The 17,880-nt window shown below is 37.8% G+C and overlaps 1 protein-coding gene across 2 annotated transcripts; it reads right to left on the reverse strand.

Annotated features, from left to right (window-relative positions):
* LOC306884069 (voltage-gated potassium channel regulatory subunit KCNG3-like) lies at positions 1-6,832 on the reverse strand (the record flags this gene model as incomplete). 2 transcript variants are annotated; one of them, XM_079439718.1, is made up of 2 exons in its annotated part: positions 1-2,578; positions 5,921-6,832. In XM_079439718.1, 2 exons carry the CDS (start codon positions 6,526-6,528, stop codon positions 1,933-1,935), a joined length of 1,254 nt encoding a protein of 417 aa, XP_079295844.1. The 2 variants fall into 2 exon arrangements, with proteins under 2 accessions (XP_079295844.1, XP_079295843.1); XM_079439717.1 differs by having other exon boundaries at positions 1,933-2,578; positions 5,891-6,528.
* Between the last annotated feature and the right edge of the window lie 11,048 nt (positions 6,833-17,880).

The raw sequence follows: 17,880 nt of genomic DNA on the forward strand, positions 1-17,880 counted from the left end.
ACGGGACAGGATATTTTATACAGAATATAAAATACATATTTTTTAGAAATTATACTGAATATAACATTATCGATGCTTTTTGCCAGCTGCCCCCTTTAAACATGAATAAAATTGAACACAATTTTAACCAAATAGAAAGCACCCTTCTGCAGTTAAATATCTGTGAAACAAAATATTTCACTACATAGAAGAAAATATAAAAACACTACTGGCAAGAAGGACCAGATGGAGCCACTTTATAATTCTGAAGGGAAACCTAACAGTAAAAACTAAAATAAATAAACATAATTTATTATTGCACTGTTAAATATTTTACCATATCATAGTAAATGTTATTATGTACTTGTGAGATGCATTCATTGACACTGGAATGTTTACCGTATTAAAAACTAATTCTGTAGTTTGCAACAAAGTATGAAAATGAGGCAGATTTCTAAAAATGCAAAATGTTTTCTTTTAAAGTCTACATGGATCCGTTTTACTTCTGTGCTCTGAATATTGACATGTGTAACAGAACAGCATATTCAGTGAGGAAAAATGTAGGACAGGACTTTGTAGGATCGGGAACTGACTGAATGGTGAAATGGACTATAGGTGGTTGGAAGGGGGGAGTTAAAACAATACAGGTCATTTTATTAAGTTAATACTTTTTTGAATCTGGAATAATATGCACAGTTGAATGTGCCCCAAGAATATTAAACAGGGTCAATTTTCATGATGACTTTTCCTTAATTGTTGACTTCCATTTAACAATTTAAACAGGCCAACATTATTTACATGTTATTTGACATCAAATACCTCTTTTGTTACAATTTTACACAGTTTTTTTCCCTCAAGCAGCAGCCCTCCCATGATCCACGATGTGTCGAGACAAAAACCCAGATGGTAGCACAATCTCGGAATGTTCCCCTAAGAGCATTAAGGAACATAAGAGCCACAACAATATAGAGACAGCAGTGAGTCGGGGAGAAGTGGGTGGCATGGGTGACTCCATGGGAGGAGATGGCCTTGAGGTAGCTGTGTCACTAAAGATCTCCTGAACCTTGCTTTCTGTGCAACCCCAAGGGTGCACAAGCTTCAAGGCATCTCACTCCCGTGTGAAAACTGGCAGAGCGGTAGAGGACATTCATAGGTAAAGGATTCGGGGAGAACTCTATACGCTCTGCGTGGTGTCATCCAAAACACCCAACTCTCCATGACAGCACTCTCTCTCCATGGCCCGTTATGTTCCTCTCAGCATAGCTGCCCACACAGCTCTCACTTTATCCTTGTAATTCTCAGTCTGTTCCGCTCATTATGTCCCACCACCTCTGGAGGTTTGCTGTCACACCGAATTGGGTTTACACAACAATTTAGCTTGGAAAGAGGATTAAGAAAGTGGAACAGATTGATTAAAAGTCATGTTTTTGTAATCTACTGTGAGTAAAAAAAAGAGGCTCTCAATATTTTAAATGCTGGAAAAGTGGTACTGCTTTAAAACTCAATTGCTTATAAATGAAGGCATCATCAAAGAGAAAGGTTCCTGGGCGACAAGATGATTAAATTATTTCTCTCGTATCTTCTTGCCAACATTGTGGGCTGCCTTAGTGGCATTCAAAAGCTAAATCCTTTGGAGGAACGCCACATGTATAAGGTAACAAGCAAATGTCTGAGAGAGCGAGGGCTTGTTGAGTCTTTTCAAGGCCTCTGAAAGTTTCCCTCCAGCAGTGTGTACCTGTCAAGGACACCTGGCCTCTGTGATACCGTCACCATGGTAGCCTCCTCCACCCACTTGAGTAACAAATACAGAACATACTGGAGCTCAGCGGCGCTGAGAGTGTCTGTTCTGGAGATTAATGCGGCAGATTGAAATGCCTCGGGAGATCTTTGCACTAGCCATTGATTTCTCTAGCAGAAAGCGGTCCCGTTATTGGCCACAGCCAAACCTCAGAGTTAATTGAGGAACTCGGCGGACAGGCTTCGTGTGCAGCGAGCCGAGCGGAACTTGAGTTCGTGGTAACATTGCACAAAGCTGTGGTAGATAAAGGTTATCGGAAGAGCCAGCAGCACTATTCCGCTCACGACGCACAGGCCACCAAGCACACGTCCCGGCACAGTGATGGGGTACATGTCTCCATAGCCGACAGTGGTCATGGAGATAATAACCCACCAGCAGGCGGCAGGAATGCTAGCGTATTCCTCGTTCCCGGACTCCAGATCCAGGCCGTGCTCTAGAAGTTGCGCCAGCGCTCCGAATATGGCCATGGCCACGCAAATGAAGACCAGGAGCATGACCATCTCACGGTAGCAGCGCTTCAACGTTAACCCTAAAGTCTGGAGCCCTAGGAAGTGTCGCGCCAGCTTGATGACCCAGAAGATTCGCATCATGCGCAGCACGCGCAGCGTCACGCCGGCCCTCTGCAGCTGAGAGTTTTCTCCAGTCAGAACCGTCATGGTGACAGAGATGTAATAGGGGGTAATGGCCAGCAGGTCTATGATGTTCAGCGGGCGTCGCACAAACTCACACTTGTCTCGGGACACAATGAAGCGCACGATGCACTCTGCCGTGAACCATCCGATGCACACCGCCTCAATGATCCTGGACAGGTGCGCGGTGATGGGGAAAGAACAGAAAAACAGTTTGAGAGAGAAAGAACGGAATAAGGAACACGTAGTAGTCTCATTAACCACATCAGATGTTTAGTTCAAGGTGCCAAAGTTTGAAATAATTCAAAGCCATTTTAAAGCTTTCACTGAGACTCATCATCTTGTTTGCTAAGCTGTTGAATGATTTACACATTGCTATTGCTGCTCGCTCACAGATCCTTTGAAAAGCTGACTGAAATTTTCCGAGGCAACAAGTAGTAAGGTCAAAAAGCCAGCAACCGCTTTAGGAATGAGCTGACTTCCTTCAGAATTACCCCTCTGTTCAAGAACACAAGATTGCACCGACAACTTTAATAATGGCTTAGAATTAATGAACTGATGAAATTACACTATCAAATAAATAAATGAACAGCTCTTTTATTATCATGTGATCCAAATGACCATTAACTAATTGCTAATTGAAATAAATGCATAGTAAATTTATATTTTCATTACGTGAAACTGAAATATTACTCTCTTGAAACATTTTGAAATGCACTCTGCTACTTAATCCATGCAGCCGCTTGGAATCCCATAAGGCCTAGCAACACCGTTTATGGAGTAATGCCAATATTGATCACAATATCTGTATTTCTCTCAGAGTCTAATGAGGACAGTAATGATGTCTGATGAAAGCCAGACAGGAAAATGGATTGAAGTGTGTTCACAGAACGCCAGTAATTGTTAGTGACTGAGTAAAAAAGAACACTAATATTAAGAAGATATGTCAATGCTCATTGTCTTTATCTGTTTTGGCATTTTGTTCAAACGGTTGCTGGGGCTTAAAGGAATGGATAAATAACTAAAATAAATAAATAAAGGCAAACCATTCCAGTTCAGAGCGCTGTCAATTTCTCTTTGTTTTAAAAACAAAATCAATACGATTTCAAATGTGATTCTGAAGATGAGGTTAGAACTTTTGAGCTGAAAACTGGAGGAACACATCTGGCAACAGATAGCGGAGTTATTTCTCTTTGGTTCTCTGAGAGAGAAACAAGTTGCTGTTTCAAATCCACTTGACAAGTTGGACATAAAAACTGTTTAAATTCAGATTTTGTCTTTTATCAACATCTGTTATACCGAAATGACTGGTGTAGCCTATTTCTGTTCCAGTGTTTCAAACCCCCAAATAGATGCACAAAATGTCCCATTTTACATCAAGTGGAGTGAAACTCTAGCTTATATGCAACAAAATTGCCTGACGTTTTCACATCAGACGAGCCTTTCTGACAGAAGTCAACTTTGAGCTGGAATAGAAGCACAGCGGAGGAAAAATGGAGACATTGTCCCCAAAGACATAATCACTCATACTAATGACAGATGAAAAAACAAACCTGATTTTTCAGCAACATAGACAATGTTATATTTTGTACACACAAACACACACAGTATGGAAGTTTGCTCCTTAGGTACCAGTACCTTCAGAACAGTCCACGTGGCAGTTATGAATACGGAACAGACAAACACAGAGGTTAAAAGTATATTAAAAACAAAGAAATTTGCTAACATACTAGTTTTCCCACTGTTTGTTGCATGTTTCTAACTATGTAAATGACTAGTGGCACCAGTTTTCGACTCACCTGCTCTTTTATTTATTAGTTTTATTGTCATTTTTAATTAATTAGCTTTTTGTTTAAAATGGCCTTAAATGGGGTCAGAAAAAAAGAGTCCATCTTAAATAATTTCAAACACCTGACATGTTTTGCTGTTTTAAATCCATTCCTCCACATGACCTACAAACTGCTGGCTCTCAACCTTCAATCAGCACCTTGGAGAGAGACAGCTCTACCTTCCTCACAATAGTGCGCTTTCCAGCTTTGCTTCAGTTTTAGCTACGCGCACTGTTACCAATTTCACAATCAGTGAAAATCGAGGAGCTCTTAACTTCGAGACGCTTGAGTAGACTATTTGTTGACTAGACTATGAAACTTTATGACTTCTTTTCATGCTGAAAGATAAAAGACAAACATTTAGGAAATATGATAACATGACAATATGCACATGATACAGAAGACTTTAGACAAGTGTGGCCGCAGACGCATATATTTATAGGCATTGCTTTATGAGAAATAGGGGCACATACACACTTGATGCGTTCTTGTATTAAAACAGCTGGACAAACAGCTTGCATTAAAACGTGTTTTTAAAAGTTGAATTGATTTTGACTGCTCATGGCGTGAGACTCCACCTTTTTAGGCTAGAACAATTAAAAATAATGCAGACCGAATGCAGCCTAGAATAAAATTAATAAAATAACTGGAATTAATTAGGTGATTCCCGATATTTCAAGAATAAAATAGAAGAAATGTGTCGTTTTTGTTTGCTAAGATTGCACACTGCACATTATCTCAGCACACAAGTAACCCAATTTCTACGTTGCGGTCAGGAGTGGATAAAGAGCAACTTAGGAGAAAACCCATCTCAAATTTTAAATTATTTGTCATATAATTATTAATAATTAATATTATTAATATACAAAACACCAAATGCTTCTAATAACCTATATAAACATAATACATTATTTTAAAAATAATAATTTAGTCAGGACTGTGAGAGCATAAATTTATTGGAAATTCCATGGTAGTGATGGAAAATCAGAAGAGAAAATGTCGAAGTGAGTGCTCAATGGTGGATTATTATAAACAGGTTAGACGGGCATCTTTGACCTCTGTGATTCATTTCACTGTTCATTTTTTTCTCTGCATCCCATGTCATGAACTTTACATTTTTAAGACACTGTGCTATGTTAAAGTTACAGACACTAATTTTTATTTATGTTGTATTGGGTGATATGTGGGCCCCGGTTTTATTTCAATGCTTGGGGTAACATTTCTTTTATTTTTTATTATGTTAAGTATTCAGTAGTAAAGTTATTTAGATAAGATGAGAAGCATTTGGCTGGTCGTGTGATTTCAACATGTCAGCCCCATGAGGAGACCCTCTCCATGTAAAATAAAACAGCTGTCCTGTGCTACTCTATACCATATGAGTGTAAATCGCAGATTTATTAAAAGTACTACTTATTTGATCATGTCTAGCGTTTTATTAAGAGTTAAAATTGTTAATTGCACCTTTAAAAGACATTCAACTTTTAAGAACTAATCCAGACGCCTATGCCAGCTGTTTTATTTCCTCTGCGTGGCGTCAAGCTGTTTTTGAACACAAGAACGCATCCTGTGTCAACGACCCCCCCATGTGGGATATTTTTACGCAGAAATTTCACAAAACAGTTAGGAAGTTTATTCAAGAAAGAAGACATAAATACCCGGATGGATGCTCTAAAGAGTCTGTGTACCTGTGCTCTTCCTCAAAGTTGCTCTCGGCAGTTTTCCAGTCAGGAAGAGTGCTGGCGCAAAGTATTACCATGGACACAATGACAAAAATCACCGACACGGACGCCAAAATTTGCGCGGCCAGGGAGGAGGTGGGCTCCTCGAAAGTCCTGCGCATTCGCTCCAGCCACTTTGAGTCCCGCTTCCCGTTTGACGACGCATCCGTACTGAATTCATCGGCCGTTCTGTGGTGCTCCTCGGTGAAGTGAGTGTACGAGTCGGACATGCGGTCGTCAAGTCTCCGCTGGCAGCAGAACTCCAGATGAGAGCTTTCCAAACCCCAGTAGATCATCTCGTTGTAAAACGACAGCTCGCACATATGTGGGACAAAGCGCAGTTTGCCGTACTTCACGTACAGCATAATGAAGCCGAACGCTTCTGAATGTCTGTCAAAGAAGAACTCGTTCCTCTCTCTATCGTAATCATCGCACACTTCCAGCACTTCTCTCTCCGAGGCGCAACTGTGGAGACGACTCACTCTCCTCAAAGGGAAATCCTTGATTACGTCCTTTGGAAAAGCATACTTGGTGCCACCCACGTTTATGATACAGACGCTTTTGCCGAACTTCATTTTTGCGAACTTTTAAATCCTAGAGTGCAGATGAAAGTCATGTTCAGTGGGTAGCGTCAAGTACTCCCAGCTTTGGCTTCAAAGTTCACGCTTCCCCCTTCTTCAAGTGTCCACCACGCGGCGTGAGAAGCGGCTGGAGATAACGCCGTCTCTCTTGGCATCCTCGGTTTGGAGAAAACTTGCGCGCTCGCGGTGCGCTCGTACCTGCGCGGCGGCTGCGCCCCGCCGATCACCACACCACACACGAGGCATCACGAGGGCACTTCGGTTTCCGCGATGCACCGAATAAATCCAACCTGCGAGTGATGCACCGGGCGCGAACAGTGATGTTATGCATGCGCGCACACGCATGCACGCACACACAGCTCCAGAAGTACTCTCAGGTCTCTCCTCTCGATATTCTGCTGTCTATCCACAGATTCCAGGAGACGCTTATCCGTCGTCTACTTTTACTTGCCTTGCACTTACACAGTCATCTTTCACAATCTTCATAATGTCCCAGTTTTAATAATTTTGAAGGAGAACATAGATCTTAAAATTGCATGTGTTGTTGACAAATACAAATTTGGACTGTGTCCTATGGTGTGACATAGCAACAATGTAGAAAAAAAAAACCTATACAAATAACATGAGGAAAATATGGAAGCCTATAGAAGCCCGTTCCCGCCACCTTAAAATAAAATATAATTCTGTAAGTCATAATAATGAGATACTTTCTCATAATTATGACTTAGTATCTCGTTATATTGAGAAACTTTCTCGTAATAATGAGAACATTTCTCATAATAATGACTTAGTTTCTCGTAATAATGAGAAAATTTATCATAATAATGACTTATTTTCTCGTAATAATGAGAAACTCTCGTAATAATGACTTCTAAAATAAAGACTTACTCCGCGCATGCGCAGTGCATGAGTGGCGGCACGCTAGCGACATCTGCTGGTCAAAGCCATGCAGGAACACCGCAAACATTGCTTGTTCTTTAATCTAAAACTGTATAATCTATCATTAAATAACAATTTTAGATAAATTATCTGCATGTAGTATTTGTTACTCTGCCAGACATGAAGTTCATGGCTACAGATATAGAGGAATATATTCCAACAAAAATCACATGCATTTTATGAAGAAATACACATATAAACAACAAATAGATGTTAATTTCGATGATTTGTTAGTTTTTATTAGCTGTCACTTTCATGCATCACATGCATAAGCCCACAGTAGCCCAATCTCCTCTCGCGAGCACAAAGCATCATTGTTCGTTACCACGGCAACCGCTTGGTCTTCAGCATCCCACACCGCTTCTTGTAGGACATGTGAACGTGAAAAATGCTTAATGTGGCTTAAAGTACAATGACTAATTCAGGGTACAGTATTATTGATGATGCATACAGGCAAGCATAACTCAACACCCAAAGTTGCATGTTAAGCGGTTTCCTATAGAATCAGAATCAGAATCAGAATCAGAATCAGAATCAGAATGAGCTTTATTGGCCAAGTATGTTTACACATACAAGGAATTTGTTGTAGTGACAGAAGCTCCACAGTGCAACAGAAAGAGACAGCAACAGGACAGGACACAGGTAATAAAAACAAAATAACAAGAAATAGCCAATAACCAATGTACAAAGCAGCAAAAAAATAAAAAATACACAATATATAATATATAATATAGGTGACTATGTATGTACAGGTCAAGTATGTGCAAATTAGAAATGATAAAAATAAAAATAAAATAAAATAAGTGAGTGTGGTGAATGGATAATGAATTAGTTGTGTGTTTCACGTTTATTATTGAGTGTTCATGAGATGTATTGACTGAGGGAAGAAACTGTTCCTGTGTCTGGTCGTTCTGGTGCTCAGAGCTCTGTAGCGTCGACCAGACGGTAACAGTTCAAAGAGGTTGTGTGCTGGATGTGACGGGTCCAGTGTGATTTTACCTGCCCTTTTGCTCACTCTGGATAAGTACAGCTCTTGGAGACTGGAGAGGGTTGTACAAATGATTCGCTCAGCAGTTCGGACTACTCTCCGTAGTCTTCTGAGGTCAGATTTGGTAGCTGAGCTGAACCAGACAGTTATTGAGGTGCAGAGGACGGATTCAATGATGGCAGACTAGAACTGTTTCAGTAAGTCCTGTGGCAGGTTGAACTTCCTCAGCTGGCGAAGAAAGTACAACCTCTGCTGGGCTTCCTGACAATGGAGTCAATGTGAATGTCCCACTTCAGGTCCTGAGAGATGGTGGTGCCCAGGAATCTGAATGACTCCACTGCAGTCACAGTGCTGTTCATGATGGTGAGTGGGGGGAGAGCAGGGGGGTTTCTCCTGAAGTCCACGATCATCTCCACAGTTTTGAGCGTGTTAAGCTCCAGGTTGTTAAGACTGCACCAGACAGCCAGCTCCTTAACCTCCTGTCTGTAAGCAGACTCGTCACCGTCCTGGATGAGGCCGATCAGTGTGGTGTCGTCTGCGAACTTCAGGAGCTTGACAGAGGGGTCTTTAGATGTGCAGTCGTTGGTGAAGAGGGAGAAGAGCAGTGGGGAGAGAACGCAGCCCTGAGGAGCTCCAGTGCTGATGGTTCGAGTGCTGGATGTGAATTTGCCAAGCTTTACTAACTGCTGTCTGTCTGTCAGGAACCTGTTGATCCACTGGCAGACGGATGTGGGGACGGAGAGCTGAGTTAGATTATTTTGAAGGGTTTCCGGGATAATGGTGTTAAAAGCAGAGCTGAAGTCCACAAACAGGATCCTCACATAAGTCCCTGGTCTGTCCAGATGCTGCAGGATGAAGTGCAGTCCCATGTTGACTGCATCATCCACAGACCTGTTTGCTCTGTAGGCAAACTGCAGGGGGTCCAGTAAGGGTCCAGTGATGTCCTTCAGATGAGCCAGAACCAGTCTTTCGAATGATTTCATGGCTACAGACGTTAGGGCCACAGGTCTGTAGTCATTAAGTCCAGTAATTTTGTGTTTCTTTGGGACGGGGATGATGGTGGAGCGTTTGAAGCATGAGGGGACTTCACACAGCTCCAGTGATCTATTGAAGATCTGTGTGAAGATGGGGGCCAGTTTATCAGCACAGATTTTTAGGCAGGCTGGTGACACACCATCTGGACCAGGTGCTTTCCTTCTTTTGTTCTTCCTGAAGACCTGGCACACATCTTCTTCGCTGATTTGAATTGTAGGTGTGGGGGAGAGAGGGGTTGCTGGAGGTGTGAATGGTTGTGTGGAGGGGTGTTCTGGGCGGGTGTGGGGTGATCGTTCAAAACGACAAAATAACTCGTTTAAGTCGTCTGCCAGGTGTTGATTCTCCAGAGTGCTGGGGGGTGGTGTTTTGTAGCTGGTGATGTCCTTCAATCCTAACCACACTGAAGCAGGATCACTGGAAGAGAATTTGTTCCTGAGCTTGTCAGAATAATTCCTCTTTGCCACTCTGATCTCCTTTTCCAGTGTGTATTTGGCCTGTTTGTACAAGACTTTATCCCCCTTAGAAAACCGTTATAGAAAATGCTGCATTAGAGTTGCTGTTTTGCGTTGCATTCATATTTTGGGTCCCCCTGAATGCCTGTATATACAGTATGCATGATCATTAAGTTATATACTGAATTTGGTTCAATCTGTCTTTGAACTTCAAGCCACGTTAAGCATTTTTCACGTTAAGCGTTTGTCCTGCAAGAAGCGGTGTGGGATGCTGAAGACCAAGCGGTTGCCGTGGTAACGAAGAATGAAGCTTTGTGCTTTCAAAATGAGATGGCTTACTGTATGAAGCATGTGATGCATGAAAGGGACAGGTAACAAAACTAATAGATCAATGAAATAGACATCTATAAATTAAGTGTATATGCGTAATGGCTTTCATTTCTTCATAAAATGCCTGTATTTCTTAACTGAAATATTAGTCTGGAATGTTTGAAGCCGTAACTATCTGGCAGAGTAACTTGTTGGTACGTGCTACAAATTAACAAGACTACATGCAGATAATTTATCTGAAATCGTTATTTAATGATAGATTATACAGCTTTAGATTACAGAACAAGCAATGTTTGCGGTGTTCCTGCATGGCTTTGACCAGCAGATGTCGCTAGCGTGCCGCCATTCGTGCATTATTATTATTTTTTTATTTTTTATTTTTTTTAAGGAGTAAGTCATTATTACGAGAAAGTTTCTCGTTATTACGAGAAAATAAGTCATTATTACGAGAAACTAAGTCTGTCATGAATCAGACCTCTGTGGCTCTCTCCGATGGCCACCGGAGGGCACCCTCTCCTGAGTATTGACTTTCCCAGACTCCATTTCCCATACACCCCGTTCAGAGACTAATCACCTGCACAGGTGTTCCCCATTATCCACACTACTTAAACAGCATTCACTCTCACTCTCATTGCGAAGTCTTGTTTTGCCTCAGCTTACATTTCTGAGCATTTGCCCTGTGAGTCTGTGACCCTTTTGTGTATGATCTTGGACTGTTTGACTACTGTTGATTCTCTGCCGCCTACCCTTGTGATCGTGCTCTTTGGAACTCCGACTGTTTTGCTGCCTGCCCTTTCTCATGCCCGGTATCGTTTCTGCCTCTGATATTCCTGCCATTGTTCATTGAACACTGCCTGTTTGACCCTGCTTTTGATTATTAAAGTTATCTGCAAATGGATCCACATGCTTCTGACCCATCATTACAAAGTCATTATTACGAGAAACGTAGTCATTATTATAAGAAAGTATCTCATTATTATGACTTACAGAATTATATTTTTTCTTAAGGTGGCGGGAACGGGCTTCTATACATTGTGCATGCGCATACTTGGATCAAATGATACGAGAAAATAAGTGATTATTACGAGAATGTTTCTCATTATTACGAGAAAATAAGTGATTATTACGAGAAAGTTTCTCATTATTACGAGAAAATAAGTCATTATTATGAGAAAGTTTCTCATTATTACGAGAACATAAGTCATTATTAAGAGAAAATAAGTGATTATTACGAGAAAGTTTCTCATTATTACGAGAAAATAAGTCATTATTATGAGAAAGTTTCTCATTATTACGAGAAAATAAGTCATTATTAAGAGAAAATAAGTCATTATTACGAGAAAGTTTCTCATTATTACGAGAACATAAGTCATTATTACGAGAAAGTTTCTCATTATTACGAGAAAATAAGTCATTATTACGAGAACATAAGTCATTATTACGAGAAAGTTTCTCATTATTACGAGAAAATAAGTCATTATAATGAGAAAATAAGTCATTATTACGAGAAAGTTTCTCGTTATTACGAGAAAATAAGTAATTATTAAGAGAAAATAAGTCATTATTACGAGAAATTAGGTCATTATTACGAGAAAATAAGTCATTATTACTAGAAAATAAGTCATTATAACGAGAAAAGTCATTATTACGAGAAAGTTTCTCGTTATTACGAGAAAATAAGTCATTATTATGAGAAAGTTTCTCATTATTACGAGAAAATAAGTCATTATTACGAGAAAATAAGTCATTATTACGAGAAAGTTTCTCATTATTACGAGAAATTAGGTCATTATTACGAGAAATTAAGTCATTATAATGAGTAAGTTTCTCGTTATTACGAGAAAATAAGTCATTATTACAAGAAGGTTTCTCGTTATTACGAGAAATTAAGTCATTATTACGAGAAATTAAGTCATTATAATGAGAAAATAAGTCATTATTAAGAGAAAGTTTCTCATTATTACGAGAAATTAGGTCATTATTACGAGAAATTAAGTAATTATAATGAGTAAGTTTCTCGTTATTACGAGAAAATAAGTCATTATTAAGAGAAAGTTTCTCATTATTACGAGAAATTAGGTCATTATTATGAGAAATTAAGTAATTATAATGAGTAAGTTTCTCGTTATTACGAGAAAATAAGTCATTATTACAAGAAAGTTTCTCGTTATTACGAGAAATTAAGTCATTATTACGAGAAAATAAGTCATTATTACGAGAAAGTTTCTCATTATTACGAGAAATTAAGTCATTATAATGAGTAAGTTTCTCGTTATTACGAGAAAATAAGTCATTATTACAAGAAAGTTTCTCGTTATTACGAGAAATTAAGTCATTATTACGAGAAATTAAGTCATTATAATGAGAAAATAAGTCATTATTAAGAGAAAGTTTCTCATTATTACGAGAAATTAAGTCATTATTACGAGAAAATAGGTCATTATTACGAGAAAGTTTCTCATTATTACGAGAAAAGTCATTATTACGAGAAAGTTTCTCATTATTACGAGAAAAGTCATTATTACGAGAAAATAAGTCATTACAAGGAAGTTTCTCGTTATTACGAGAAATTAAGTCATTATTACAAGAAAGTTTCTCGTTATTACGAGAAATTAAGTCATTATTACGAGAAATGAAGTCATTATTACGAGAAAATAGGTCATTATTACGAGAAAGTTTCTCATTATTACGAGAAAAGTCATTATTATGAGAAAATAAGTCATTATTACGAGAAAGTTTCTCATTATTACGAGAAAAGTCATTATTACGAGAAAGTTTCTCATTATTACGAGAAAAGTCATTATTACGAGAAAATAAGTCATTACAAGGAAGTTTCTCGTTATTACGAGAAATTAAGTCATTATTACAAGAAAGTTTCTCGTTATTACAAGAAAGTTTCTCGTTATTACGAGAAAATAAGTCATTATTACAAGAAAGTTTCTCGTTATTACGAGAAAATAAGTCATTATTATGAGAAAGTTTCTCGTTATTACGAGAAAATAAGTCATTATTACAAGAAAGTTTCTCGTTATTACGAGAAATTAAGTCATTATTACGAGAAATTAAGTCATTATAATGAGAAAATAAGTCATTATTAAGAGAAAGTTTCTCATTATTACGAGAAATTAAGTCATTATTACGAGAAAATAGGTCATTATTACGAGAAAGTTTCTCATTATTACGAGAAAAGTCATTATTACGAGAAAGTTTCTCATTATTACGAGAAAAGTCATTATTACGAGAAAATAAGTCATTACAAGGAAGTTTCTCGTTATTACGAGAAATTAAGTCATTATTACAAGAAAGTTTCTCGTTATTACAAGAAAGTTTCTCGTTATTACGAGAAAATAAGTCATTATTACAAGAAAGTTTCTCGTTATTACGAGAAAATAAGTCATTATTATGAGAAAGTTTCTCGTTATTACGAGAAAATAAGTCATTATTAAGAGAAAATAAGTCATTATTACAAGAAAGTTTCTCGTTATTACGAGAAAATAAGTCATTATTACAAGAACGTTTCTCGTTATTACGAGAAAATAGGTCATTATTACGAGAAAATAAGTCATTATTACGAGAAAGTTTCTCATTATTACGAGAAAATAAGTCATTATTAAGAGAAAATAATTCATTATTATGAGAAAATAAGTCATTATTACGAGAAAATAATTCATTATTATGAGAAAATAAGTAATTATTATGAGAAAATAAGTCATTATTACGAGAAAGTTTCTTGTTATTACGAGAAAATAAGTCATTATTACGAGACATTTACTCAATATAACGAAAAAAATAAGTAATTATTGCGACAAAATAAGTCATTATTATGAGAAAGTTTCTCATTATTACGAGAAACTAAGTCATTATTACGAGAAATTTGCTCAATATAACAAGAAACTAAGTCATAATTATGAGAAAGTATCTCTAAAGTTAGAGTATCTCTATTACTTTAAAGTTTTTTAAAGTAAAAAAGTATTTTTTCTTAAGGTGGCGGGAATGGGCTTCCATAGAAAAATGTATCTTCATTCTTAGAGTTACAAATAGCATGAGAGAGGTTTATCTTCAGTGTTAGAGTTTTTTGTCTTCTTCCATTTTTCTGTCACGTCATAGGCATTGATACGTCAACTACCCATATATTATAAAATACAATTAATACATTGTCAAATGTAAAGATGCTTGAAGCATTTGTGGTTTCTCAGATCACTGGACCGACTGAACCTTCTGGAGAACCTCCAAGTAGGCTACATTTTAAATATGCCTCAAATATCCTATTGTACTTAACGCAGTTCATAATTCATATTTCAAGTGCATTAACAGATTTCCCTTATGGTACAATTCCTAGAACTGTTGACAGTCTTACAGTATGACTCACCATATAATTTGAAGGTTTTAAAATGGAATGTTTATGATATATTTAATTTAGGTTAGTTCGTGTATTATTTAAATCTTTTGTATTACACATGATGTTTTGTCCAAGACACTCTCATGACAATTCGGGACTAGGCCTATTTTGCCTTCGCATTCCTGTGTTTTCATTCTACTTACTTCGTGTCTGCTTTCTTCCCACACAGTTGCTAAAGAAACATAAGTTCTGATCATCAAAAGTCATCTTTTTGCTAGTATGTGACATCAATTTTGTAAGGTTACTTGCTTGTTCATATATAAGTAACCTTTGAAAACTGATGTGACATACTAGCGAAAGGCTGACAATTATTTTCCACAGATAGATAGATAGATAGATAGATAGATAGATAGATAGAGAGATAGAGAGATAGAGAGACAGACATACACAGACAGACAGAGAGATAGACAGACAGACAGACAGATAGATAGACAGATACACAGATAGATGCAGATCCTTCAAACCTTGAGCATTCTGCTCTCTGACAAAAAGTGTCAAGCATAGAACGAAAAGACCTGACAGCTAGAGGGCGCCTCTTTTCTTTATTCATTGAGTTAGTCCCCTGCTTACATTGTGAGTGACATTTACTTTTGCAGGCCTTCGACCTGTGCATGAACATGAATATAGGGAATATTATCCCTCATTCAGTTCAGTATTTTGATACAGACATCAGATTATGAACTATGTGCAGAACACTATTCAATTTCGAAGCAATGATTAAAGACTGATAATTACAGCTCCTGCCATGGGCTTTAATTACCCATAGCAAATAGAAAGTCCTGATTATAAATCTACTTTAATTAAAAAGCGATTTAGTGGGAGAGAGCTCTGAAAAACAGGTTCTAGTATGGTCTTGTGCTAAATGAGGACCTCATCATAACAGAATAAAATATTATAAAAACAATACCTGCTCCCGGGCAGAGAAAAACAACACCACATCATTGTTTTATTTTCCATAACCCCTTACATTATGAAAAGCTCATTCCCGCGCACATAAAAAGGAGTCATGCACACAAAATGCAGATATAATAGATTTTAAAGTTAATTCAAATTCATTCAATCAGCCAAACTGTAATGAAGAAAATAAAGATGTCTAGGGGATAAATAACACTTTTTATGGAGCAAAATATGCACGTGAGAATGAAAGAGAAAGGCCACAATTCCTCTAGGGAGAAAACAAGAGAGGTGGCTTTTATAACCTACAAATAAACAAGCTAATTAAGAAATTATCATCGCCGTCAATCAAAACTGCCACTTAGGCCTACTGACTGCTACAATAAAACAGGCAGCGGCATAGAGTGTATTGTAACCAGTGATTGTTAACTAAAACTACAACTATTAAACATTTATTTCAGTAATTGAAATAAAGCTGAAATAAATTTAAATATATTAACTTTAACTTAAAAAATTTTTTTGGAATAAAAACAAATAGGTGTAAGTTAAAACAATAAATTAAAGCATAATTACTAAGACTGAAATATAAATAAAGCTATATGTAAATGGTTAAAAATGACAAAAGCACATACAATTACTACAACTTGAAACTAAAATGAAAATATAAAAAAAATAAGTTAATTAACAAAATATATATATAATAATAAATAGGCATACCATAATAGTATGTTGCTACCCATTCTGGGAAATTCTGCTTTACTTAAGTATATCAATATTTTTGTAGACTTTTTCGTTCAATTGATACTTATGACATTTCTCCACAAATGCAAAGTGCAAAAAATAACAGCAGGAAAAGATATGCTGATCAGTCATAGCAGTATCCCATTCGCTAATTAATCTTTTGATACATTTGGTTCCTCTGAATCTGTCAAATCTGTTCACAAAGAGATATGAATGATTCATTTCATGAATCTTAATCTAGATCTTGAGAAGCACACCAAACATTACTTGGGGTTCTCAGACCGCGCGTCTGGTAAAGAACTGTATTGTATCGTAGCATATCATATATCGTATCTCCAGGAGACATGAAGCTGGAAGTAGGGCTACACTATAAGGTGGGTGGGAAGAAGGGGGCTCTCTAGATCATAACCCACATTTTATTACCGTTTCCAAAAATAGACTATACTCTCATTCTGGCATAATAATCAAGGAACGTTGCTGCTGTATCATGGGTGCAGCAGGCACAATGATATTACGCAGTGCCTGAAAGTAGTCCCCAGCTACCTAGCAACGGCTAGCAAAGCTCTTTGATTATTACGCTCGAATATGTGTGTAGTTCCTAGCCATATTGGGCTAGAAAATCACAACTTTTCATTTTCCGTCAGTCTTAGTACACGATGTAACTACAGAAGAGTCAAGTTTTAAATAGAAAAAATATCGAAACTCTTTGGTCATTTTTGAGCGAGATGCTAATGGTCTAATCAGATTCAATGATCTATGCTAAGTCAAAATGCATGTTTTCTTTTAAGGCATTTTTGTAAAAGTTGCCTAAATCTCTTCATTTAACTTAAGCCCTAGTCCTGGCTTAAGTTAAGCCCCGTTTGTGAAAGCGGGCCATTATATATTAATTTATTGTAACGGTACGTGGTTGTAGAGGTATCGCACGGAGACAGGAGTAGACGTAAAGGAGTCTTTAATAAGCTTCAACACACATTGATCATTATAAACATTAAACCAAGACAAAGACTAAGATAACTGAGGACTTTTAAAAGACAGGAAATCAAGGAGTAAACAGGATGATTAATACAAAACAGGTGAATGGAATAAACAATGATTAACTAATGACAGGAAACCGACCAAATAAGGACAAACAGGAACTAAACTGAAACCAACACGTGACAGATATCGCCCCCTCCCAGAAGGTGCGTCTCGCACCGTAACAGACACATCGGGGAGGGGGGGCGGGCGCCCTGGAGGCTGGATCAGGGCCAGAACAGGGCGGAGACAAGGATAGCCTCCAGGGCAGATCAGGGGATTCCGGGAGCCAGGGCGGATCTGGGGACTCGGGAGGCCATGGCGGATAAAGGAGTATTTAATAGGCTTCAACACACATTGACCATTATAACCCTAACCAAGACAAAGACTAGGGGAGAACTGAGGACTTATAAAAGACAGGAAATCAAGGAGTAAACAAGATGATTAATACAAAACAGGTAAATGGAATAAACGATGACTAACTAATGATGGGAAACCGACCAAATAAGGACAAACAGGAACTAAACTGAAACCAACACGTGACACATATAGTA

Source organism: Barbus barbus (assembly GCF_936440315.1).
Source record: "Barbus barbus genome assembly, chromosome: 18".
Taxonomy (NCBI): domain Eukaryota; kingdom Metazoa; phylum Chordata; class Actinopteri; order Cypriniformes; family Cyprinidae; genus Barbus; species Barbus barbus.